Source organism: Saccostrea echinata, unplaced genomic scaffold (assembly GCF_033153115.1).
Source record: "Saccostrea echinata isolate AGI-Se365-2 ecotype Australia unplaced genomic scaffold, CSIRO_AGI_Sech_v1 ptg000025l, whole genome shotgun sequence".
Taxonomy (NCBI): domain Eukaryota; kingdom Metazoa; phylum Mollusca; class Bivalvia; order Ostreida; family Ostreidae; genus Saccostrea; species Saccostrea echinata.
The window spans coordinates 1,504,534-1,530,259 of record NW_026889774.1 but is presented as its reverse complement, the minus strand read 5'-3'; the positions used below and the strand labels follow the sequence as shown (position 1 = coordinate 1,530,259).

Here is a 25,726-nt window from a genome sequence, read left to right as displayed (position 1 = left end):
ACAATCTTATTACATATAGTCACATACAGTACCTTGTGCAAAGGGTTCAATTAAGGTCGGAAGACATGTTCCTCAAAAATATATAATTTTTCCCAAGAATTTGTCACTGAAGTATTGCCACTTGAACAAGTTTACTCACAAAAAACAGAGGTATCTTACCAGGCATTTCCGCAAGATACCAGAGGGTGATATTTCTTTTATAATCCTTACGGGTAAATTCTTTTGAATTGCCAATATGTCACAATTTTTGTTTGGTGTACTTATTTTTAAAACATATTAAAAACAATTTAGAAATCACAAGAGAATAACAAATATGAATAATTTTTGTTATAATACCAAGAGATACCAAACATATACTTGAGGAACGACTGTCCTCAGACCTTAATATAGTGAATCTGGTGAAAACTTCACATGACATATATGTCAATTAAGACGTATGAAACAGGTTACATTATACAGAGTAGGAGTCTTCAATCTATTGTATGTATGTCTGTCATTTTCCAGAAAAAATTAAAGTTGACATACTTCACTTGAATCTGCAAATTCATTAGGTTAAATTTTCAAGTCATACTTGCCAGTAAAGCCATTTCTTTTTTGATTGGTAGATTGCATTCTCTCTAGAGCTCATTAGAACTCATATAGGTTAATTAGCCAAAGCCAAAACCAGTGCAGTTTAAAAGTATATAGTACAGACTCAAAAATGTACTATAGACGTAAATTTTTTCACACAGTACTAATTTAGGCTATGTAACAGTACACTGTCACAAATTTTTCACAGAAATTTGTAACAGTGTATTTGATTAAGCGCATGGCAAACATTGGCGGTCCAAAATATCCTGCAGATTGAACAGAAATTATGATTACACAGAATTATGACCCAGTTCATAAAAGTATAAGTACTGTGTATGTTAATTTTTCTAGTGGTGTACAGTTCTCCACAAGTTGTCAGACTCTGACTTAAATCAGCAAAAATTTGATGGCCAGTACCAGTACATTCATAACTTCATATTGCCATGGTCACTACTGCATGTTCAATATATTTCAAAATTTTTCTAAAGTGAGAATTTTATTTATGAATTTTTAAATTATCTTCTTTACAGGTCTCTCATAAGTCACTCTACCGAAACAATGATTGCCCTCTCCAGATCTGCATGCAGACATTTGTCATCATCAAAGTTAAAAGGTCACATTTGGAAGAGGTCAAGGTTAAAAAACTCAGCATGACAGGAAGTGTTCAGCATAGAAAATTATTTATCCAAGAAAGGACATACACATGTGCAGGTAAGGTAGGAAAGACTGAGCAACTTTTCATAAGGTAATGAAATGATATGACACCTGCTATATTGACTTGATTTATCAATATATATAGTACGTGGCATTGAACATGTTCGTTATATAATTTTAATTTTTTCTGATTAAGAGGAGATATCTATGCAGAAATCTTCATATACTTGCTGGTAGTTGCAATTTCATTATTTGTTTAATATTTCATTATATTTTGAACAGCTTTGTTAAGTTTTAATTTTGTATCTGTTTTAGTGGCTTTAAAACCTAAGATATTTTATGTAAATTAAAATGAAATTTAAATGCACATTATCACGACAATATTAGATTTCCAAAGTACCACTGTTCAGTGTTTAGCCTTAGTAAAATGCCTAGACACAGTAGAGTAGTCTCATGTATAATTCATGCTGCCAGTGCAGCAGGAAAACGGCAGTAGCAAGCTCTAGCATGCTTAGAAAATGGGCTTAAACATTATAACTGTACTACTCAGTTCTCCTACAAAAATCAATACCCATGTAAGATATGATTCAGAATTCCCCCCTCAGTCTCCGCGACCTATTCTATAGCTGAGGTCCATGTCATAAGGAATCTGCTAGAGTTCAGGGCGGAATTGCACTTCCATTGGAAGGTGTGGCATTCGGATGAGCTTAAGGATTTTCATGGTAACTGGTAGGTATACATGCATTGTGATTGATGATGGTAGATTCTCTTTAATATCCCCTTTTTGTCTTTGTATGAAATAGTCTAGAGTGAGGAGAGAAAATCAATAGTACATCATGCCATTAGGAAATGCCACATTTATAATGATTCATGATGGTTCCCATATTAATATCTATATGGAATGGTAATGACTCAAATTACATTTTATCGAGAAGGCTATTTTGTGGATCATTGCTTGAAATGAACTTTGTAAACTGTCTGGAAACCAATTGGGCTCAATTTTTTTTTCATTCTCATTTACATTGAAAATTATTTTAAGGATAGGGGACAGGCTTTTTTGAGGGGTATATACAGGGCTTAATATCCACTGCATGCAGGTCCAGTAAAAGAACCCTATCCTAGTTGAAAATTGACTCCTCTTTCCCCCAAAATTAATTATATAACTAAAGGTAACAATTCCAAAATGACAAGCAGATTGAATTTTTCATTGTTTTTCTTGATATTTTGAGATTATATAAAGATGTGAATAGAGGATATACATACAATCTAACTGTCTCAGTTTCTGTATTCTACAGTTACTGTAAAACATCAATATATATATGCCATCAGGATTTAAAAATTTTGCCACTAAATTCTTTCAGTTTGAAATTCCCAACTGAAAGGGTACAGGACCCTGCAGGTACCAAGAAGGGTCAATTAAGCCAGGTGATACATCATATAAAAGTTGCAAAGCTGTGATTTTAAAACCCACTAAATACACTCATGTAGCAGAATTTCGTGTGATATAAGTTTTAAGTAAGCTGATGCAATATTGCATTGATTTGCAAATGACAAGCAGTGCAAATGATTTTTTTTTTCAATGTGAAGAATGGGTAATGTGCCGTGTTTTTTTTTTCCAATGCATATTTTATTATTCTATATTTTTATATACTTTGAACATTTTTGATAAAAATTCAATTCTTCGGAAAAAACAAATTAACATTATAGGGTTAATGTTTTACCCTATCGGTTTTAAGATCCGTGCTGAGTGGTCATGTAAGATGATGTGGGTGGTGTCCAAACATAAGTCTATAAAAAGACACCACTTTATTTTAGTATTACCTCCAAGCCTTTTCTTAATGTCACATATGTACAAATGGTGGCTGAGAGGAAGATCGGAAGTCAACCTCAATAAAAATAGTGTAAATGGAGATTTTATCCTCATAAATTTGTATATTTTGGAAAATATTTATAAAAATCTGCCATTTATCAGTCATCAAGAAGATCTGATTTTTCTCTGTCCTAACCTTTGATATCGGTGGCAAATCTAAGTTTATTGACATGTTTTTTTTTCACATGCTTCAGCAATTGTCATATGTATACATGTATGTTGTTGGAGGCATGAATAATAATGATGAGACAGATGGGAAATATAATCACTTTTTCCTACTAGCTATGGCAGGCGGAGGGAGGTTATCAATAAAACATGCACAACATGGATTTCCTTAAGAAGTTTTTGACGATAATGCATCTCATTATGAGGTGACATTGAGATAAAGAGCATATTTAGCTAACCTCCACAAAGTCGAGGTGAGTTTATGCTATACCCCTGGTGTAGGGGTGAGCATCTGCATCCTGGTTAAAATTTTAGGATCAGGTCCATTCCCAAGTAACTAAAAGCCCTAACTGGACTAAACTTGCATGGATGTTGCATCCAGGGAAACACACTAATAGCTTGCTTTGGATGCTGGATCTGATCCTATATTTTCTAGATGTGTGACATTGAGGTTAAAGTTTTAGGAGCAAGTCCCTTTCCAAGTGAATATAAGCCCTACATGGACTAAACTTGCATGAATATTGCATCTAGGGATGCACACTATCAGACATGCTTTGGATGTTAGATCTGATCCGAAGGATTCTTGATGTGTCAAGCATTTTCCAGATGAGTGACCAGATTTAAATTTAAGGAGTAGGTCCATTTTCAAGGTAAATGTAAATGTAAGTCCTATGATAAACAGACTGCAAGGATGATGCATCTAGGATGCTCATTACCAGACGTGTTACAGATGCTGCATCTGACTTGCACTTTCCGGATGACTGAACAGGTTAAAGTTTCACTGGAGCAAGTCCATTCTCAAGTGACTTTAAGTCTACCCATAGTCCCAGACTAAACTTTCTTCTTAGTGAGGATGAATTACATTACCAGAACACTCCTTTGCCTTACATCTAAATAATACATGTATTTGTCAAGGTGAGCTTTGTAATCTATGATAACCTATGTTTATGATCCAAGTAAATCATTGAAATGGACATAACAATATAACATATTGCTCAGCTTTTTTAAGAGGTATAGAAACCAGTTTCTCAAGTTAAACCAATTAAGGGTCCTTCATCAAAACTAACATAAAATAGCAATGACCTTGAATCAGAGAGAAGGCAAGCAGAGAGAGGAGACCCAAAATAATATCCCCGTCTTGCATTGTACCCAAGAGCATGGTTTTATTGTCTTTCAAGTTTTGTTAAATTTACTTAAATTTTGTAATTTCTCTTTAAGACAAAAAATGTGAGAAAATGAATAGGGGCCATTGATTACCCCCACACACCAGAAACTATGGAAAGTGGGTGTTTTGTTTTAATCATTGAATATTGGGTCTTATACTATGAAGACTTGCCCTATAGTAGATTGTATGTAAGAGGATTCCTGTATCTACAGAATTCAAATAACATGTAACTAGAGATCAAATTCCTGAGAAACTAACAGATAGAATATACACTTGTATGGTCTATAGATAATAGTTGAAAACTTTGAACACTAGCAGATTAAGGACTGTATAGGTCTAATTTTCCCTGTCTTTGAGACTATTGATTAGAATATCTATCCCATTCAGGTTTTCAGTGCTCAATGGAAATCCACATGGCATGATTTTTTTCTTTGAGGTTGTGTGTTTCAGTTGATTTCTGATGCATTTATTTTCCAATCAACTGTATTCAGAATGATGCCAATCAATTTTTCTCTGTGACAGTAACAATCCTTACACAAATAATATAATTAACATTTTATTGGCATTCATTATCAGGGTCTGAAAAGTCCTCTGTGATTGAAAACCTTTTTGGTTTTTCTGCAGACTCTGGTCATACTTGGATTTGATGACAATAAGGATTGTAACCTTAACCTGTGGCATATTGTAAAGGCCTGGTCACAGATAAAACACTCCTTAGGGCTTTATTGTGAGAAATATTGCCCTTATTTGGTTCTGGGCACCCTGGAGAGATTGATTCTGCAAAAGGTTGAGGCATTGATTTTTTCCTTGCACTAACTGAGACTGTGTTTTCATTGATTCCAAGAGGCTGGAAGATTACTCAGTCTGCTTGCTGCAATGTCATGTAATTGGCATTCTATTGGGATAAAAAAAATTACAGGATTCATCAAACATTTCAACATAGGAATCTAATTTGAAGACACTCTTATAAATACGGAGGTGCTCATATCTGGAATTTCACTATGTTTGACTTCAGTATGTTTACAAGGTGCGTATTGTAACTGATTTTAAGTTTCTGGTACATATACATGTAGCTAATTGTCATTTAATGTGAAAATTTTTGATGTGTTATTGCTGATAGGAAAAGATGATTATTTAGAGTGTTGTTATAGAAAAGCTTCATCCACAATCTGTTTACTGTGTGTTAAGTGTATCAGGCAGGTTAAATCAGATCCAACAGCTGTTGTCTTATTCAGCACCTCGTTGTATGTACCGGCCTATACACATGTCAATGCATGGAAATGGTATATAGATGTAAATTTATAATATATGTGAATTAAGGAAAAGTTTTCTAGTTGTCAATATTTGTGTCTAAGATACAATTTGTACTTGAGACAATGTCTAAACAAGTGGTAGACTGTTTGCTAGGAAGATTGCTGGTTGCATGGTGTCTCTTGAGAAGCTGAACTTGTACCAATATGTTATGATCTCTACCAACAAGGACATGTAATAGCTGTATAATATTACTTATTAGGTTGTGATTCAGACTGTCTACAGAAATATATCAGGTTGATCAATCTCATAGACAGTGAGGCAGAGCTGAGAATCTCAAGGATCAAAGTGTGAGAGACATAAACATAAGACAGGCGCATAGCAACTTATCAAAAGGTGTGGGTATGGTGGGGGCAGCTACCGAAAGAAAAAAAAACCTGTTTAAACCTTTGGAGGGGTTGGAACCTTTCTCTAAATTGTTGAGGAATTTTCTAAGGCAATCACATTGCACCCTACCAACTGCAACAAAAAGGGTGTTGGGGGGGGGGGGGCACAGCGATTGAAGCAAAACCCTTTGGGTTTTATGGGATTTGATCACATGACCAACTGGTATTTACATCAAGATAAAAGCTTAATAATGATCGATACGTTATTTCTTAAATATATGAAGTATGAAAATGAAAGAAAACTTATTCCTGTCCCTGTGTTAACAAGATTTCCTGTAATTAATTTGGAGATGAGGTTCCATTATACTTACCATACTAGAATGAATGATGTGCATTTAGATTTTGACAGGAGTGATATATTCTGTTGATTTTTTTTTTTATAATGGACACAATATTAAGTCTAGACATGTATGAAAGAAAATTAGTTTTAAACTGACTTTTAAAGTACCTCATTAAAAAGATAACCTGTAATAAATGGATATGTTTTGGATAAAAAAAATATGAATTAAATTCCACTTAAAGTGAAAACACCATCTAACTTAAACTGTGATATATGGCTTTCTTCCTGGTGTGTACAAAAAGTGATGAATATTTTCCATCTTACTGGGTATATAATCAGAAAATCTTTTACCTGTTAACCCAGTTTACCCTGTACCTAATACAAGATTAATGTCCAGATTTGGAACCAATTATAGTCGAGTACTGTGTAAAGCCATATATTCAGCATCAATTACAATTTCATGGGGATATTGGTATCAATATGTTTAATGTTTGGTCGAAAGATTATTACTTTCTCTACGTGACTTATGAGTGATCGTGCCTGATATGAATTTGTGTCATTTAATTCAATTTATTCTATCATCTATGAAAGAGTACATCATGATACAATTTTCATTTCTTCTCTTAACTGTGTTGTTAAGAAAAACTGGAATTATTAATCATATTTACTCCATTCTGGTCTGTCTTTTGTCATATTTAGATATTCAGGACCCTTCAGTGGCTACCCTTTCTCACCTGTATTAAAAATTACAGGTGTTATACAATGTGGGAGACGTGAACATTGATAAATCGGGATGAGGGTCTAGATTCTTGCTGGGTTCCCCCACAGACTGGAATTAGGAACTTTACACTTTTTTTAAGTGCCAATTTGTTATTGTAATGATCCAGTTACAATTTTAACATTGCTGGGGCCTTTGGGGTATTTGACACTGTCACCCTCTTAAAGATTTAAGATCTGTTTCAAAATTACAATCTAAATGGCACTTTCATGAAATGATTATTTCCCATCATTTTTAAAAAAAATTCTTTTAAATATTTAAACAGTTTCATTAAGTGTCAGAAATCAAATTACTGATAGTTATGAAAAAATTAAATCTTGTAATGGGTTTTTACCACTACTGAGTTGTGAATTCTCTTTGCCTAATGTGAACCAGCATTTTTACTTTGTTCTTTAAGTACATGTATTGTTAAATGTTTGAACAGATCAAGACATGTAAAAAGTATTTGAACAAGCACTAAGTTTGTTTTTTTTTTGTTACACAATAGCCAATTGATGAAAAGTTTTTTTCTCAACCCATCCTCTCAAGTATTCCCATAAAATAAAGCACCATTTAAGGTGAAAAATCTTTCTTTTGCTACCTTAAGAATTTACAGATGGATGAATTCACCCTGTTTTAGTTAATAATAGTTTAAATCAAAGGATTAATTTTTCCCCCATTCCAATGCCATGCAATTGAATCTCTATTTCATTGCCGAATAATTCACGCAAGGGTTCTATCATTATTAGAGCTCTATATGTTTGCTCATCTCCTCATTGCTTCCATAAACCAGGTGTGGGGTAGCATTATGAAATTTATTTAAGTTTTTCAGGAGATTATTTAAACCCTGTAAGGTCATCTGTGTCATGAAATTCAGATACAATTTCTTAAAAAAAAAAATGAATGGATCGCAACCAAGGAAAAACCTACTTGGGTATATTACTCATGCTTAAATTGATTTTTATAAGAAAATATCATAGTACATGTCTACATGTATTTGTGAATAGAACATGAGAAGGACAAATAAACAAGTCTGGGCTGTACAATTTAATTTATATCGATGTTTGTTTATATTGTTTGGTTAAGTGACTTGTCAATTTGACGTAAAACATTGGTATTTCTGTTGATTACAAACCTAGTTTTTAGTGAAAGATGACCTTAGTAAAAGAAAATTATGATTGTTGATAATTTCTATGGGAACAATCTTTCATAAAAGTTATTTTAAAAAATGAGTTAAAAAAAAGAAGAGTAAAGATAGGATACCTTTAATTTGTGGTCAGTCTGCAATGACAGTAATGTGCAGGTGTTCAGTGACGAAAAAATTTGATGAAATCAATCTTAATAACTGAAATATGGAATATCTAGACTGTTAATCATAAATTGGATGATTTATTTTGTAATCGTTCATCTTTTGCTTTTAAAACAAATATTGATACATTGTCATTTATAGTGATATCAAATTGGTAAAAGAGGACTGGGGGAAAAGGACTAGTTAGTAAAGGAAAAAAGTGAAACAAGGGTATAGAAAAATAATGAAAAAGGAATCAAAACTTAGCAGTCCAAATCATTTTAACATGATTTATTCTTTATGGCTATGTAGAAATCGTGTTGGAAACTGTTCACCAGGAAGATGATATATGGACCTTCATTTCTTTTTTTTTCCTCCCTTCTGTCAGACATTGGTGGAGATGTCTCCAGTTCTCTGGAGGTCCATAAGTTCAGACATTGAAAAGTCAATAAATGCAATGGGCCACAGTTTACCTCTCCCATGCTTTTAAGTTGATTCAATTGAAATTTCCTTTGCATTTGATTGTTTTGAAAGTTTACCCACCTGCATAAATGATGGGAGACACTTATAGATGTGCTTTCATTTTTACTGTCCAACTTGTGCATGATTGACTTGTTAAAGTTAATGTAAAGGAACATTCGGCATTGTACCTGTATAATTAGAATGAAATTGTAAGGTAAACTAGCTTTAATAGAGGTTGTTTGAAGTGCATATAGCAAAGACAATTTGCAGGTGTGATATAAAATTCATCTTAACTAAATTTAGAGATAAATAAAGTTTGATTTGTTTAAAACTTTTTTTTTCATATATACAAGTATATGTTTGGCAGTATGAAGTTTAACTGGTTGAAAAAACTTTAATTAATTTAATTATTTGTCAGCAGATTATATGGCAGGTAAAAAATTCTAAAAGTTTTTAGTAATTTTTTTAATTAATTCTTAAAAAAAAAAAAAAAAAAAAAACATTATCCAAGTCTGCATCATTGCAACAAGTCATTTATTTCTTAATGCACAATCCCATATATCATTTCTTAGGTCAATCATGATTGATTACAATATTGCCAAAAAATTGACGGATGGAAAATTAAATAAATTGTGTCTAATGTACCTGCTTTTACCTGTGTTCCGGGGAGTCACCTGTCGTCAATATCAATATACACCGTTACCTGAGAGTACATGGTCATATATCGGTATCAGAACAGAGCAGAACTTTACCTTGATGGCTGGGGAGATTTAACTGTGTAGACTTTTCTATTGTGGATATCTGTATGGAGAGGAAGTTTGCTATTTAAGGTGTAGATAGAATGGATGTGGAGGCTTGGACTTCCAAAATCCGGATGTTCCTGGAAAATATTCCAGATCCGGGCAAGGTAAAATTATAGCACATGTTTCTTCCTCATCTTATTTGATACGTTTCAGTGTTACTATGGATTTTACAAGGGTCAGGAAATACTTATTATATCATAATACTAATTTATAATTTAAATGGCTTTATTAATATGGCATCTTTGTTTGGCTTCTTTCCTTCAATAAATATTGTCTTGGAAATTATAAACTAACATGTCTTCATATGGTGATTAGCCCAGGTATCTTATATTTATATTGTTACATGCAGGAAATACTAATTTGCTCCAGTATTGGAATGGGATACACAATCATTATGTCAGATGAAATTTTATCACTGATAATTCTGATGTACCTTTCTAGCAAGAAAACTATATGTGTGATATCTTAAATATATTCTAACTGCACTGCATATACATAATATAATTAATATAGGCCAGGTTGGCTGATAAAATATGTTTAATCTGTGTTCATGTAGACTTTAAATTAGTGTTCATAGAGATAATCACAAGAATTCTATCAAAGTCAAAAATGATACACATGTACTAATTAACTAATTGTGGTTTCCCATTACTTGTCTTGTTGGTGACATTAATCTGTCAATTGGAAGATAAATATATTGGTCTATGTCAAGGTTTAAGTATACATTTATGAGTTCCAAATATAATTATATACATTTTTGTGTATATAGTAGGAAATATCTTTTTCCTGGCCTAGAGACCAAGGCAAAATAAAAATCACTAGGGACAATTTCATCCAAAAAGATTTGACCCTATTGTACATGTTGTTTATGTCACAGTGCTGTAGATCGGACAGTAAAAAACAGTAGTAAAACGTTAACATTCTATGATGATCATTTGATCTTTTTTTTATTGGTCAGATATTATGAGGCAGTGATTCTTCAGAAAAACAACTATTGCCTGTGGTTCATTGAATGTCTTTAGACATAGTTTAACTTTATTTAGCTACATGGCCTTTTTACAGCTTTTTAAACCAGTGGCGTGGAAATTGTTGTCTAAATGGAAGGGTCCAGACTGATGTGTTAATTCAAGAAGTTATTTATATAATTAGAGTGGTACGGATTGATCAAAGTTTTGTGTATTGAGCATGTGAAAATCTTCAGCCTTATGGAAGTTGTAGGCTAATTTGCTGATAAATACCCTTTAATGAATGTAATATAATTGCCTGTTCCAGGGGCTAGACATTTTTGAATTAATTTGAACAATTGTCTTGAGAATCTTTCATGTCTTGTAGCCTTGAGCTTTATGATATTATATATAGATGTATGAATTGGTTATTCAAAGTTTATTGCATTACAACTGTTTGAGCTATTCCTATTTAACCTTATTTTTATAATTTCCGAAACACATACCCCTGTAAGAAATTACTGTAGAGTGCTGGGGCCCATTTTACAAAAGAACTTACAACTAAGACCAAAATTTAATTCTTGTTATAAATTTCTAATTTACGTTAAATTGAAAATGATTTCAAAATTTTTAAATGGAATGTAGAAAGATATTTTTTACCCTAGCAATTTGAAACAGAATTAATGATTTTGCAAAATTTTACAATCAACTAAAGTTTTTGGTCTTAAGTTGTAAGTTCTTTTGTAAAACAGGCCCCAGGAATTTTATTTTAAATGCACAGATAGACAATTAAACTATTTAATCTTGCTGGTTTCTCATTGAAAAAAAAAAAGAAAAAAAAGGATTTTACTATGATAAGTTTATATTTCTATATGTTAAGTAATCCCATGTCAGACGTTGTCTCGCTTTTAATGATTATTTTGGCCTCATTATTTAGGTTTTGTGGTTGATTATAGTAACACTATACATTTGTATTGTCCTTTTCATTAAAAGTGATGATTATTTTAATTCTAGAGAGAAAGGGGAAGATAATACCATTGCAATAGTTTATTGTGTAGACTTTGATTATACCCCAGACAGCTGGTTTCTGTAAAAAGCTAACCTAAAGTTCTCTTTATTGACATTGATAGATAATCAAAGCCATTCTTATTTAGCCAAATATTTGTATGAATTTATAAAAATGGATGAAATCCTTATGTGTTCTGTAAGACTTTGTTTTATGATGCTATTTATATTTGTTTTATACTTAAAAGATTTTTTAAGTAGTTGGCCTGCCTTTACAGTCTTGCCCATGGAGTATATAGTGCTGGCAACCTCTTAACACATGAAGGGGTGATATACGTTATACGATAATAGCTAATAATTACATGTAGACATGTCTAATAATGAAATGAGCTGTGAGCCTTAAAACACATACACACTGTAACAGAAATGGTTATGGTAAACCAGAAAACACATCTATTTGTTTGTCCATTCCCAACTTTAAACTTAATTGCTATAGATAGTTTTTCCCTCTGAATTTTTCTTCTTGACCACCATCTTGGAGGTCAAACTGGTGATTTTTCCACTTTGAGCAACCAATTTTAATATGTGTGACAGAAGTATGGGGGAAAACATCTTTACAATACATGTATTAATGAATGAAATTATGTCGAATTAAAGGAGGCTGTAAAAAAAACATACATTCTTAGAAAAACAGTGTTATGATATCTACATTTCAGTGCCCAGTAACAATTTAGTGTAGCTTGATTGAATAGTGGAGGAATCTTGGCAAGTTGACCTCCAATATGGCAGCCAATGGGAAAAAAATGAACATTTGCCTAAAATGCATCTACATGTATCATAAATTATCCATAACGAGAACTACACAAGACAACTTTCATATTTGGTAAAGGTCAAGGTTACAACTTTAATACAGATAGGTCAAGGTCAAACATTCAGGCAAAGGCCAAATAAGAATTGTAAACTCAAGCTTTTAAATATGGTACCTGCAGACCCTGTTTGGATTAGAATGGACATAATAGTGGTTCTGAAATGATAGCATTGTTATATTTGCTGAAAAAGTAACATTTTAATTTTGGGTTCTGAGTTTTTTTTATTCCACCATGAGATGTCATTTGGAATTCATTGAAATTCTATTCTGAGGTGAATATCCTTTTGAGATAAGCACACTCTTTATATTAGAGGGGGAAAAATCAGGCCATATATTAAAGTGTAGCTGTCTGAGTAGAGAAATCATTGGTCTTATTAGGGTGGAGCCATTATTCAGAGAAACTGTAACATGCAACTTAATCCCATTGTGCGGCTAACCCTCCCTGTTACATAATAGTCCAGGCTTTTGTGAAATCTGTCATTTTTATGATCACATCCTTGTTTGTTTGTTGGGTCACAGTGACAGGCCTCCATAGAAATTGGATTTTTGGCAGGGAGCAGTGAACTTTTATAGATTGTTTTCCTGTTGAAAAGAGAAGTTTTAAGCCTGCTTAATGTCGCATTTTTTATGTTGTTTAATCCTGATTTTAAAATATAATATCTTGCACAATGGCAGTTCTGAGTGTTTGAACGGTACTTCTATTATAAGCTAATGTCAACAAACTGACTTGATCAAAGTAAACTTTGCACCAAAGAAATATCTTTTTAACTTTTCTTGTCAGAGAGAGAGAGAGAATGAGTGCTAAAAGTTTCAGGTGTTGAAATTAAAATGAAAAAGAATCCCATTTCTGTTCTAGTTTGGGTCAATGAGAGTGAATAATTGGAAGTGAATGTGCAGCTGTATTATATTGACAGTAATATATATATATATATATATATATATATATATATATATATATATATATATATATATATATATATATATATATATATATATTGAAAAACTGCCTTCTGATGCTTCATTCTCTATCTATCCAAATGGAACAAATTAAGAGGTATTACATAAGTAATATATAAATATTGCATGTAGTTGAATGTAATATTGAAAATTTTCACCCCAAGAAAACCATGTTCAACCGAGGCATAGCCGAGGTTGACAATGGTTTTCGAGGGGTGAAAATTTTCAATGTTACACTCAACTACATGCAATATTTATTATATTATACTGAATGTTTTATACAAATACATATTACAGTGAACCTTAAGCGCATAAATTCTGCACAGTCAATATTTATTTGGAATATCACCCGTCGTCAAGCAATGTTAATGTTGCTACGCTGGAGGGCATGGCTTGGCTTCATTATTCAGCGGGTAATAGTGTTTTTAAACAAATGTTTCTTGATGAATCAGATTCAACTAATTTACATGGAAGTATAATATTATAGAATGCCCCACTTTTACAATAATGAAAATGAATGAACTGGTATAATGGATAATAAAGATATTATCTTTGTTCATAATATTTGACAGCAATACAAACTTTTATTTACAATGATAAGATAATGTATGCAATTTGTGATTGTAGTAAATAATTAATATGTATGTTGGAATATACAACACCTGTTATCACATTAAGTTTCCATTTCTTACTGTTCAATATGACCTGTATTGATAGGCCCCCCAAGACTGAAAAATTTATTGATCTCTTGTAATGTTTGATTAATCAATTGTAATTAATCTATCCATTCTAAATATAGACATCAAAATGCTCAGAGGAGTCATAAAATGAACTTATTTGGGAGGAATTAATTCGTTTGAAAGTTTCATTGCGTCCACCAGTTGCTGTTTTCTCTCCGTTCTCTGCTTGACATCATGTACAGTTTAAATTATAGATATTTAATGTCAGAATGAAAGTGTTATAAAGAGATTTTAAAATTCCTGAAAACAGATGAACCATTCTAATTGAAATATTATGACGATTTTTTTCTTTTATTGTTTGCACAAATACCTTAAAACATCAAACAACTTATGACAGCCCCCCTGGGAGATTATGCAGCATTGGGTAAAATAAGTGTTGTAAATCACAGGATTTCATTTTAATTTTGGTGTGAATACTTAGGTCACTAAAAGACTCAGACCATTGTATGGTGCATTGAAAAGTTAACACTTGAGGTTATGATTTAATACACTTCAAATTCAAACAAAAAACAAACGGTCTCAAGCCCAATCCATTTATATGTACGAGCATGTTGTATTGTAGGATTACGATTCATGGCATGTTTTTCCTCAAACAAAAAATGTATTTAGAGTGCAGATAAATATTAAACATTTGTAAATGTCAATGATCTTCTAAATAAATAGGATTTACTTCTTTATCAGTGCATGTACCTGGGCACAGCCATTTTATAGGGCATTAAGGGTATATTTTGTGCTTTTAAATACAATATATACATGTTTTTATTTTGATCACACTCTAATTTAGTCGCATGCCCCTATGGCAAGTGATTATTGTTGATAAGATATTAATGTTCATTAAAACTCTAGGTGTAACTGGAGTATACCTTTATATCTTGACTTCTCCAACTTTTAACCTCCCGTTTGTGTTTTTAATAAATGGGATATTAATGGCCTTCAGAGCGATAAACCTGCTTTTAAGATTTGACATGTTAAAAGAGTTTGAATTTTAAATTAATATTTGTAGCAAGTTCTCTAATTTTTATTGAATGTTAAGCTATAAAATAATTCAATTCAGTTGACTGGTAGATATACCCAGTAGTTAAAATGTAAACAAATTTCCCAGTAATCAAAAATTGATGAAAATTTTACAGGTTTTAAAACTGTCAAAAATTTAATTATTTTATTTTATTAATACATTAAATCTCAATACAGTTCGAAAATTCTATCATTTATAACACTGCTACATTGTATTTCAAAGATATGTTTGATATGCAGATTGGACAACAAATTCGATCTACTTGTAATTGATAAAAAAGGAAAAATCTGCATGTCAATTGTTTCAAAATAGTTCTAACACGGTACTTCAAAGTTGATTGAGTAACTCAGACTAAATGGTCAATATTTACAGAGAAAACCGCAAGGCTTATAAGGTTAATTTATATTGACCTTCAACACCTCAAGGCTATACTCGGAGAGATAGCCGATTACCATAATATACACTTTTGAACTTTTTCGTAAGAATGGCATTACTTGGACAATGGATGTATTTGTAACAGGGGCTTTGGTTCATTGGTCAGATGATTAGCAGTTTCTGGGTATTATGTCATGAAATCAACGAGGAAATAATCATGAAATAAACGGGGTGTGAAGAGAAATGACAACAAGAAACACCCAGTAACTGGAACTTATACAATACTTATCAGCTGACAAGAAGACCTTGCTGAATCTTTGTAAAAACAAACCCATTGACTGGGCTTGACCCCTGTTGACAATTGTAGCTACCGTTATTTCATGGTCACCTCAGTAAAACTATATCTTTCTCTTTGGTGTTTATGTTTTTATTTCTTTTTGCTTGTAGTCTTTGAATGCATCTTTTTCTGGTTCAATTATTAGGACTTGAAATTATATTGAAAAAGATATCCAATAAATTTTCGAAAATGTTTAGTTAAAACTGCCATTGTTGATGGTGAAAAATAATTTCTAGTTAGTACACTCAAAAGGTTTTTCTAGATTTATGTTGTTGGTGTAAGACTTTAGCACATACTGCTAAAAATGTAATTTTAAAATTTATAATGAAGGATTTTTTAAAAAAAAAAAAAATAATAAATAAAATGTAAAATGTGACAGCTTCATTTTATTGATGGTATCATTATAATACAACATTTTTCCACTAAATTCCAAAATAACAGCTATAATTTTAAATGAATTACATTAACTGTAATCTTTGTGTCCATCTCATTTTTATTCCAATGTGGTCCGACATGAATCTTGATTTAATAATGAAATATGGCTCTAATTTAGCAAACGAAACTCATATTATAAATCTCTCTACTGAGAGCACCTTCAAAGCTTTAACCATTCAGCAGAGAGATATATAGTCTGAGGGTTTAAAGGGACAGTGCCAGTATAGACTAGTGATATATTGGAATGATAACTGTCCAGTGAGGTTGTTTGGGAGGTGCTAAATTCATCACTTTTGGGTCTATCACAGAGGTGTTACTATACTGACCAGAAAAGAGATAACTAAAATCATGCATTGGATATGAAGAGCTTCAATGTGATGTGTGAAAAACATACATTATTTACTTTTGAGCGTCATTTAATTTCTTTTGTTTATATTTACGCATTTTTTTTTTTTAAATTAAACTTGACAGTCCATGGAAAACTATATATAATCCTTATTATGAAGACCTTAAATGACTATCGTGGATTTTTTTTTTATTTCCTTAGAAACTATGAAGTTTTAATGGAAAAACTCCTTTATTAGGTAAATTGGTACAGAAATAGATTTTAAAGTGAAGTAATTACATGGACATGCAAGTCATTAGGACAATAGGTGGAGATTGTAATTAGTGAATATAACATGATTAGAGAGAATTAGACAACCTGTCGTACCTCTGTGTGCAATTGAAAAATTGTTGAATGTTAACAACTGCATTGTGAGGGGCATTACAAGTCTGGCGGAGTTGAAAGACTCTTGACTGACTTATAAATGGACATGGATATTGAACACTGGAGGAATGAAGTTAATAATTTCTATCTCCATCATAACTCAAAGGTATCTTTATATTGTGTTAATTTAAGAAAAATTTATGATAAATTTCAATTTTTTAAAAAATAATTATATAATATTTAACTATCTAATGCATATGGTTAAATTTAACATGCACTGCATGTACTTGGAAAATAATGATTCTTATGAATATTATATTAATGGGGTAATTTTGCCAAGTTTACTTTAGATTGCAACAATATCATGATTTTAATTTTAAATAAGAAAGAAGCTAAATTTCTAAGAATTTCAAGGTAATTCTTAACTATTAAAGTACAAGAATTTGAATTAAAGTTTGCATAGGTATGAACTTTTAAATATTTTCAATTTTCACTCGTAGATAAAAATTCAATGTTTTGTCATGTTTGTGAGGAAGAAAATGAACTATATCATTTTGCTTTGAACGTAAATTGTACGTAACAATGGTGCTGAGAAATGAAATTTGACATTTTCAAAGACCTGTCAGTCAGTTGCTAAACATGTTATTTAGAGTGTCAAACCATTCTCTTTGTGGAAGTTGACAAGGTTTGTTTAAGAAGTAAGTACAGAGTCTTTTGTCATGGCTCCGTCTATTTTGTCCACATCTCGGGCAATTTTGTAGCTGTATTTTATGAATTGAACATTAATTTTCCCTTATCTGCGAAGGGCTTTGACCAGTAGAGTAGCATTGATTCACCTTGGGTCTCCCTTACAAATATGAGATGCAAAAAACATGAAATTCAAGATATACACTATCTGACATGAAAACTGAGAAATGTTTTACTATGAATGGTTTAATAAAGAATGAAGTTTGAGGGCTTGAATGACAGAGGAAGGATGATGGATGGGCTGAGAAACATTATTGAATATCAGCTGTCAGTATCAATATATTTTTGTACCTTGGAAAACTTGAAACTTTAATGATATGAAATTAAAAACCCATTATAATAGGTTATTATTATAGCTTGAAACTTTCTACAATTTGATTCTTTCAGAGTCTGAATATTTTAAAATCTTAATTTTGGCAATCTTGCTCTGATCGAGTCACAAAATACCCCTCAAAATGCAAAATTAGAAGGAAATGCCCATGATATGAAGGTACACGTGTATATATATATATAATGACAAAAGTTGTTCCTATAAGTTGCATTCTTTGCTAAAACAGACTGACTTAATGACCCTCTTTACATTACACAGTAATGGGTACATTTATGCAGAGTAATTAATGTCCTGAGATCTAAAATAACATTGAAATCTACACTGTATTACTCAATTCATAATGAATTCAATCCTTTTTTTTTTTTAAATTTTAGTAGACCAAGACAAATTAATTGAACACTATATATTTGCTTGCAGTTTTCCTGTTTAAGCACTATGCAGTAAGCAACAATGAATACATTATTGCCTAAGATTTTTCATGGAAGAAAATGCCTGGTACCCTGTGCAGGGAATGGAAGAGATCAACTCAATATTTTCACCAACATATGCTAATGATTTCCTCAGTGTCCACAAAAACATTTTTTCAAGAGTCCTTAAACAAGTTAAATAAAAACTTTGATGCAAAGTATGTTATCATATGACACATTTAATCAGTTTTTCATCAATGGAGGAGAACTTCCTAGGTGACCTTGCAGTCTGGAGGTCACACTTGGTATCCTAACTGAGACTGGTCTATCTGTGTGATTGACAACTTTTGATAAATCTACCTGACTTATCACAAGGTACATAGCCTTTGTTGTGGATAACCATACTCTGGACCTGCTGTGCCCAGCTAGAGTCACATCAGGTGGTCAGAGTGTCAAACGATCATAATGTTCCTTTGCATGCTTTTTGAGGAACTTCATGACAACAGCAGCATTTTACAGACATTGTCCATTTCTTTTCCATGGGAAAACATGGTGACCAGTTGAGACTTGTGTAGTTTTCCGTCTTTCTGTCATTCAGTTTTATACTACTGTAGATGACAGTTTACTATGACACTCAAATTTTTAAATTTCCTCTAAAATTCCTTCAAAACTCAGTATTTAAATCATGAATTTATTGAAATTAAGAGGAAATATTAAAGGCACAGATAAGACACATTGCACAACCTCTAGATTATTTCAAGCACTTTTTTAAAATCAATTTAAAAACTTAAATAAATTTGATAAAATTAAAGTTTCTAATGTCTTGGATGGAATAAAGAATGAATTAGATTGAAGAAAAAGGTATAACAAGTTGCCAGGATTTCTTAGTTATCAAATGCTTTATGAGTTTACAAGCTTGTCAAGATTAAAGATTTCGAGGTCTCCTTTGTGTTGTGTCTCAGTAGTTTGTGATATTAATTGACTGTGCTCGTGCACTATACAATCTCCATCTGAGTAACAAGGAATGCACTTTATTTGCTGTGAATTGCAAATATTGCAGTGATTAATTCTCAACCTCAATTTCAAGATGTCACATTTGGAAACAGATTAACAATTTCTTTAAGTTTATTCAATTTACTAAAAATTCCACAGTTTTGAAATCTGTATTTACAGACTATGGTACTTAATCAAAGGGAGGCATCTTGTTTCTATAAGAGTATTTCCTTTTTTTATATGATATTGCAATTATTTCTAAGAGTGTAAACTATCATAATGGAAACTTTAGGTGTATTTAGGTTTAGATTTGAATACATCAAGAGATTAATTACTGCAACTCAGCAAGTATTTTCAAAAGAAAAAAAAAAGATGAAAGAAAATAAAGAATCAGCACTCAAACGCCAAAGATATGCAGAAAACTTGTTTATATTTTATTAATGTACCTTGTTTTTAATGTATAAAAAGGGAGGGACAGGAAAATAATTATCTGTAATTCCTTTGTAAATTTAATGTCCTCGCCATTTCTTGTACCTGACAACATTGTGAAAAATGTAAAAATGAATGCCTCTGAACATGAGTCATATTTAACATGATAAATTAAAGTTTTACAAAGATATAAAACATTGGTGGTACATAAAATAAATGTTTGAAATATTGATAGATTTATCCCAGCATTCAGTTTACTGTACGTAAAATGACAAAAATTTGTGTCCTGACAAATGATATGGGTGAGTTTTACTTAGACTAAAAATTTGAGAAGTATTATCTTTCAATATTGAGGTGATGAAATTTTTTTGTTATTTTTCTAAAACAAGGATACAAGTTGACATGATCATCTTTTGTGGTTTTCAATTTCAGGTTTCCTTTGATGGCGGGGATATCTACGCCATGGCGGACTCTATTCCTGTTGTTCGGCAGATTGACAGACAATTGTTGAACTGTGGGATATGCCTAGAGCGTTACAAGGCTCCAAAGGTCTTGCCCTGCTTGCACACTTTCTGCGAAAAGTGTCTGGCAAATTACATACCAGCAGAAAGTCTTTCTGTAACTTGCCCAATCTGTAGACAACAATCAATTTTACCAGTGCAAGGTGTATCAGCATTACAGACTAACTTTTTCATAACAAATCTTATGGAGGTGGTTGATCAACCCAACATATGCCGAACCTGCAGTCGTGAACAGGCAAGGCCATCAACCAAATGTATGGACTGTGCTGAATTTCTGTGTAACAGTTGTACGAGTATTCATCAAGCATTGGATCAAACCAAAGAACATAATGTTGTAGCTTTGTCGGACATTTCCCGAACTTCTGAAACAGAGGTTGATACAACATTAGTGTGTCCCAATCATGATGGTAATGCTTTAAGATTTTACTGTATAGCTTGTGAAACAGCGGTTTGTGAGGACTGTACTGCTGTTGAACATATAGGTCATAAAACGGTGCCACTGTTTGATGCAATCCAGGAACAAAAGATTCTCTTGCATACTCTTGTGTCTGGTGCCAGGGAGCAAGTGCCATGTTTGGAGGAATCCATTAACCTTGTCAATGATGTTGTTGGGTCTTTGGATTTGGAGAAGAAGTCTGCGGAGGAAAAAATACTCAGTGCTTTTGAGGAACTTGGTAACCTCTTACAAGTCCGGAAAACAGCTTTATTAGCTGAACTGCAAACAATTTACAATCGTAAACATCAAATACTTTGTGAACAGAAAGAAACACTTGAAAACATCCATAGTAAGATAACAAATTGTTGTGACTTTACGGAGGAAACTCTGAAACATGGGAGTGAAACAGAAATCTTACTTATCAAAACTGAAATGTCTGAAAAACTCAAGGAGTTAGGTTCTTTGAAGCTGCAGTATCAGCCAGAAGAAAATGAATGTCTAGTCTTTGATCATACTCACTTTCAGACCCTGAGGAAGTCCCTGTCAAGTGTTGGTGCTGTTCAGACTAATAGTGCTGTAGCTTTTGAGACCACTGCATCAGGAGAAGGACTGAAGATGTGTCATTCAGGTAAAGCTACAACTGTAACTGTGATATCCAAAGACAGAAAAGGAGAACTAGTCAAGGTAGGGTATGCCTCACTATCAGCAGAAATCAGAGATGAAGATGACATGGTAATTAATCCATTTGTGATGGACAAACAAAATGGCTCTTATGAAGTCACATACACTGTAGAAAAAGTGGGCACTTATTCCTTGGCAATCAAACTTTATGGCCATCACATAAAAGGGTCACCATTTAAAGTCAAGGCCATTCTTGCTGGGGAGGAAATGGACCATTTTAATAGCTCCAAAATTCCAAGAACTTTGAATGTGAAACAGAAAGGAACAAAGAGACCACCAAGTTCCAGATCACATGGATCAAACAGAAGAAGCAATGCTATAGAGGATGATCTGATAATGAGAATTGGAGAGAAGGGCAGAAACAAAGGAGAGTTCACAAACCCACAAGGGCTTCATGTTGTCAGTGACAAAATCATTGTTGCAGATAGTAACAATCAAACTGTTCAAGTCTTCAATTCCAATGGAGATTGCAAGCTGAAATTTGGATCCCCAGGCCGAGTTGCAGGGAGAATGCAAAGACCAACTGGAGTTGCCTCAACTCTCAATGGAAACTACCTAGTTGCTGACTATGACAATAAATGGATCAATGTATTTTCCCCAGAAGGAAAGTATATGAACAAGATTGGCACAGGGAAACTTCTGGGACCCAAAGGAGTGGCAGTGGACAGGAATGGCCACATCGTTGTGGTGGACAACAAGGGTAGCACCATCTTCATTTTCCAACCCAATGGAAAGCTCATTTCCAAATTTGGTTCTCGAGGCAATCGTGACTGGCAGTTTGCTGGTCCACATTATGTTGCCATCAATGCCAACAATGACATCATTGTGTCGGATTTCCACAACCACTGCATCAAAGTGTTTGACAGTGAGGGGAATTTCCTGTTTACCTTTGGTTCCAATGGTGAAGGCAATGGCCAGTTCAATGCACCAACAGGGGTAGCTGTTGATCAGAAAGGAAATATACTGGTGGCTGACTGGGGCAACTCCAGAATACAGGTACCTTTCTATTGTCAGAAACTTTGTATCTTTTTTTTTTATTTGTCAATATCACATTTTTTAGTGTTTCGATTATTTTAAGACAATAAGAAATATGCCAAGAAATCTGAAGGTAATTAAAATTTTGAATATTTTTCATACATTACGAAGAATTGCAAAACAGATATTTGAGGAATGTATCGTCTGACCTTAAAAATCAATGAGCTTTATCAATCACTTAAAAATCAAAAGTAAAAAGATATGACCATGTCTTGTGTTTGCCTGTGAATTTTTGTCAGTGGATAAAAGTTTTATTCAAAGAGATTGGTATGTACTTGATTGGAATTTTACATACATTGACAGGTCTTTGACAGTAATGGGTCCTTCCTGTCATTTGTGAACACTGCAGCAGATCCTCTGTATGGACCACAGGGTTTAGCTGTGACAAGTGAGGGGTACGTTGCTGTGGCTGATTCTGGAAACCACTGCTTCAAAATCTACAAATACCTGCAGTAAATTCCAAAACAGCTTTAACACCTAATAAAAAACATCTTAGTTCCAAAAATCTGAGTGCAATAATTTTAATGTATACATTAGAATGGAGGAGAGGGAGAAATTAAGTGTTAAGGTGATGTTATTGAAAATTTAAGATAGCAAGGGCTGACAAATTATGTAGTTTTACAGCTGGGCAAATGGGTAAGTTAAATATTCCAGATGCACTTGCCAGTAGGCAAGCAAAGAAAATTCATTGATCTATTTGAATTTAATTTTTCTATTAATTTTTCTTTTCATGGAACACGCTTTTATAAAATAAGTGCACCTGAATAAATAAATTGTTTTAGTGAAAGTCAAGAGCACAAAGTTTTGTGACAAAAATAAGCGATTTTATAGGGAAGAGGAGTGAGAAAATTAAATGGAATAAATCATGGCTGTGTTTAGAATTTCTTCTTTTTTTTAAAAAAAAAAATGAAAGGACAATGATATTTTTAGCATTCTTATGGTAATTTTGAAATTTGATGCAAAGCAGATAAAATTTTATAATAGAGTTAGTAAATCTTGCACACAGCTAATGGTAAATGCTTCAGAATTTTACCATATGTGTCGGCCCTTGTGAGAATGTGTTTTGGGCTTCAGTTAGGTTAATGAATTATCATTGGTATTTTCGTTTTAACTGTAAGTGTCTACTGTTTCTTGAGAAAATGATATTGGTCAAAATTATTCTACTTTTTTAAAAGTAATATAATATTTACCAAATACATGTGAGACTCAAAAATTGTTCCTAATTTGCTCATTTATCAGCTTTTGTGTCAAGTACGGACAAGGTTTTAAGCAAACACATGGTTTTGTCAATTTTCTCATCACCTTTCCCTATGAAGGGATTTTTACAATAGAGGTATAAGAATGCCAAATTTATTATTTACATGCACTTTAAAAAAAAAAGCCCAGAAATACAGATTCATGTTTTATGTTATCTTTTTTAAAGAAAGTTGTCATGTGGAAATCTTCAGATATACACGTATTCCCGCTTCATATTGCTATAAATATTATGTTGTGACCATTTCTTATTGAAGCCACTTGTTCTCAAAACAGGCGAATTGTGGTTATCACATTGTATTTGGTAAAATTTGTTATCCAAGGGAAATAACCCATACTTTATTTAAAGCTTTTGTATTTTATATATTCCAGCATTTAGATACATGTATTAAAGATTCTTTAGAAAATTCAGCATGCTTTTGAATCATGCAATGCATATAAAAGTGGCATTATATTTCAAACTGTTACAAATGGAAAACTGATAATTATATTGCGAGCCTGCTTTGAAATGTTTATAATTTCTTCCGAAGTCCCACCGTGCTTTTAAGTGTTCTAAAATAAATATCATGTATGCTTATACATGTACATGTTGTAAAAATAAATTACTCTCACTTGACGGGTATTGTGTATGAGAGAAGAAAAGTTGTATATGATACTGCTATACAATTGTTACCATTCCTTAATTTTTTATTTTAAATGTAACATTCCGTTTCCTTTCAACTTACACAAAAGAAGAAAGTATTCATTGAAAATATATGTACTTTTGGTAACTGGAACTTATTACACAAAAAATTGGAGGTCTGCTTTATAGGCAGTACTTTGTGTTCAAAGAAAAAATTATCAACTATTTTGCATTGAATGTAATATATGTACAGCTATTTATTAAACATTGAACAACTCTCTAATTTGTTTTTCTTTGAATGTATTTTTTAAAACAGAGCTAAGAGACCATGAGGCTGGAAATGAATAAAAATGGCTTCTAACATCGCTGACGTTTTAAAAATGTATAATCCCCCCAGCCCCCAATAAAAATGAGACTTTATTGAAACCAGAAGTCTCTGTCAAGACTGCAGCTCTACTGGTTTGTACTTGTAACAATTAAGGAAGAGAAAAGTAGCACTTGGACTTGAAACTTTGCAACAGCAATAGATAAATAGTAATCCTTGTTTTACTCTCTTTTTGTGGCAAGATGAATTGCAATAAGACTAAAACTGTAGAAGGAGTAGCCATTTAAAAGAATTTTAGAGAAATTTTGATTTTAGTTACCATGGCAACATTATTCATCAAAATAAAAAAAAAAACAATTAAGACAAGTGTGTATCTTAGTGTAGTCTACTTGCATGCCATGTTATATTAAAATCAGACCAAAACTGTAAGCAAAGTAATGTTTTGAAAGTATATCAAAGAAATTCAATTTTTTAGTAACCATGGCAACACTTTATCAAAACCAAAAAAATGATACACAGAATTATGTATCTCAGTGTAATCTGCTTGTGTGCCAAGTTATATTGAAAGCAGGCCAAAACTGTAGGAGAAGTAGCATTTTGAGTGTATTTCACAGAAATTTCTATGTTTAGAAACCATGGCAACGCGAAATCAAAAACCGATACACAGAATTATGTATCTTAGCGTAGTCTACTTTTGTGCCAAGTTATATTGAAATCAGACCAAAACTGTAGGAGGAGTAGCATTTTGAATGTATTTCACAGAAATTTCTATTTTTAGTAACCATGGCAACACAGTTCATCGAAATCAAAAACCGATACACAGAATAATGTATCTTAGTGTAGTCTACT

At 32.5% G+C, this 25,726-nt stretch overlaps 1 protein-coding gene across 3 annotated transcripts; it reads left to right on the top strand.

Annotated features, from left to right (window-relative positions):
• Positions 1–1,808: 1,808 nt before the first annotated feature.
• LOC133191856 (tripartite motif-containing protein 2-like) lies at positions 1,809–24,830 on the top strand. 3 transcript variants are annotated; one of them, XM_061327590.1, is made up of 3 exons: positions 1,809–1,953; positions 20,436–22,637; positions 22,980–24,830. In XM_061327590.1, exons 2-3 carry the CDS (start codon positions 20,466–20,468, stop codon positions 23,130–23,132), a joined length of 2,325 nt encoding a protein of 774 aa, XP_061183574.1. In that variant the 5' UTR covers positions 1,809–1,953; positions 20,436–20,465; the 3' UTR covers positions 23,133–24,830. The 3 variants fall into 3 exon arrangements, with proteins under 3 accessions (XP_061183574.1, XP_061183575.1, XP_061183573.1); XM_061327591.1 differs by lacking the exon at positions 1,809–1,953 and adding an exon at positions 5,428–5,451; XM_061327589.1 differs by lacking the exon at positions 1,809–1,953 and adding an exon at positions 9,729–9,815.
• Positions 24,831–25,726: the final 896 nt, after the last annotated feature.

Excerpts from the sequence above, each read along its gene's own strand:
- LOC133191856 (XM_061327589.1), top strand. The coding sequence starts at position 9,750 with ATGGATGTGGAGGCTTGGACTTCCAAAATCCGGATGTTCCTGGAAAAT. Across the intron at positions 9,816-20,435 it reads ATATTCCAGATCCGGGCAAG|GTTTCCTTTGATGGCGGGGA; the intron begins GTAAAATTATAG and ends TTTCAATTTCAG. Across the intron at positions 22,638-22,979 it reads GGGGCAACTCCAGAATACAG|GTCTTTGACAGTAATGGGTC; the intron begins GTACCTTTCTAT and ends ATACATTGACAG.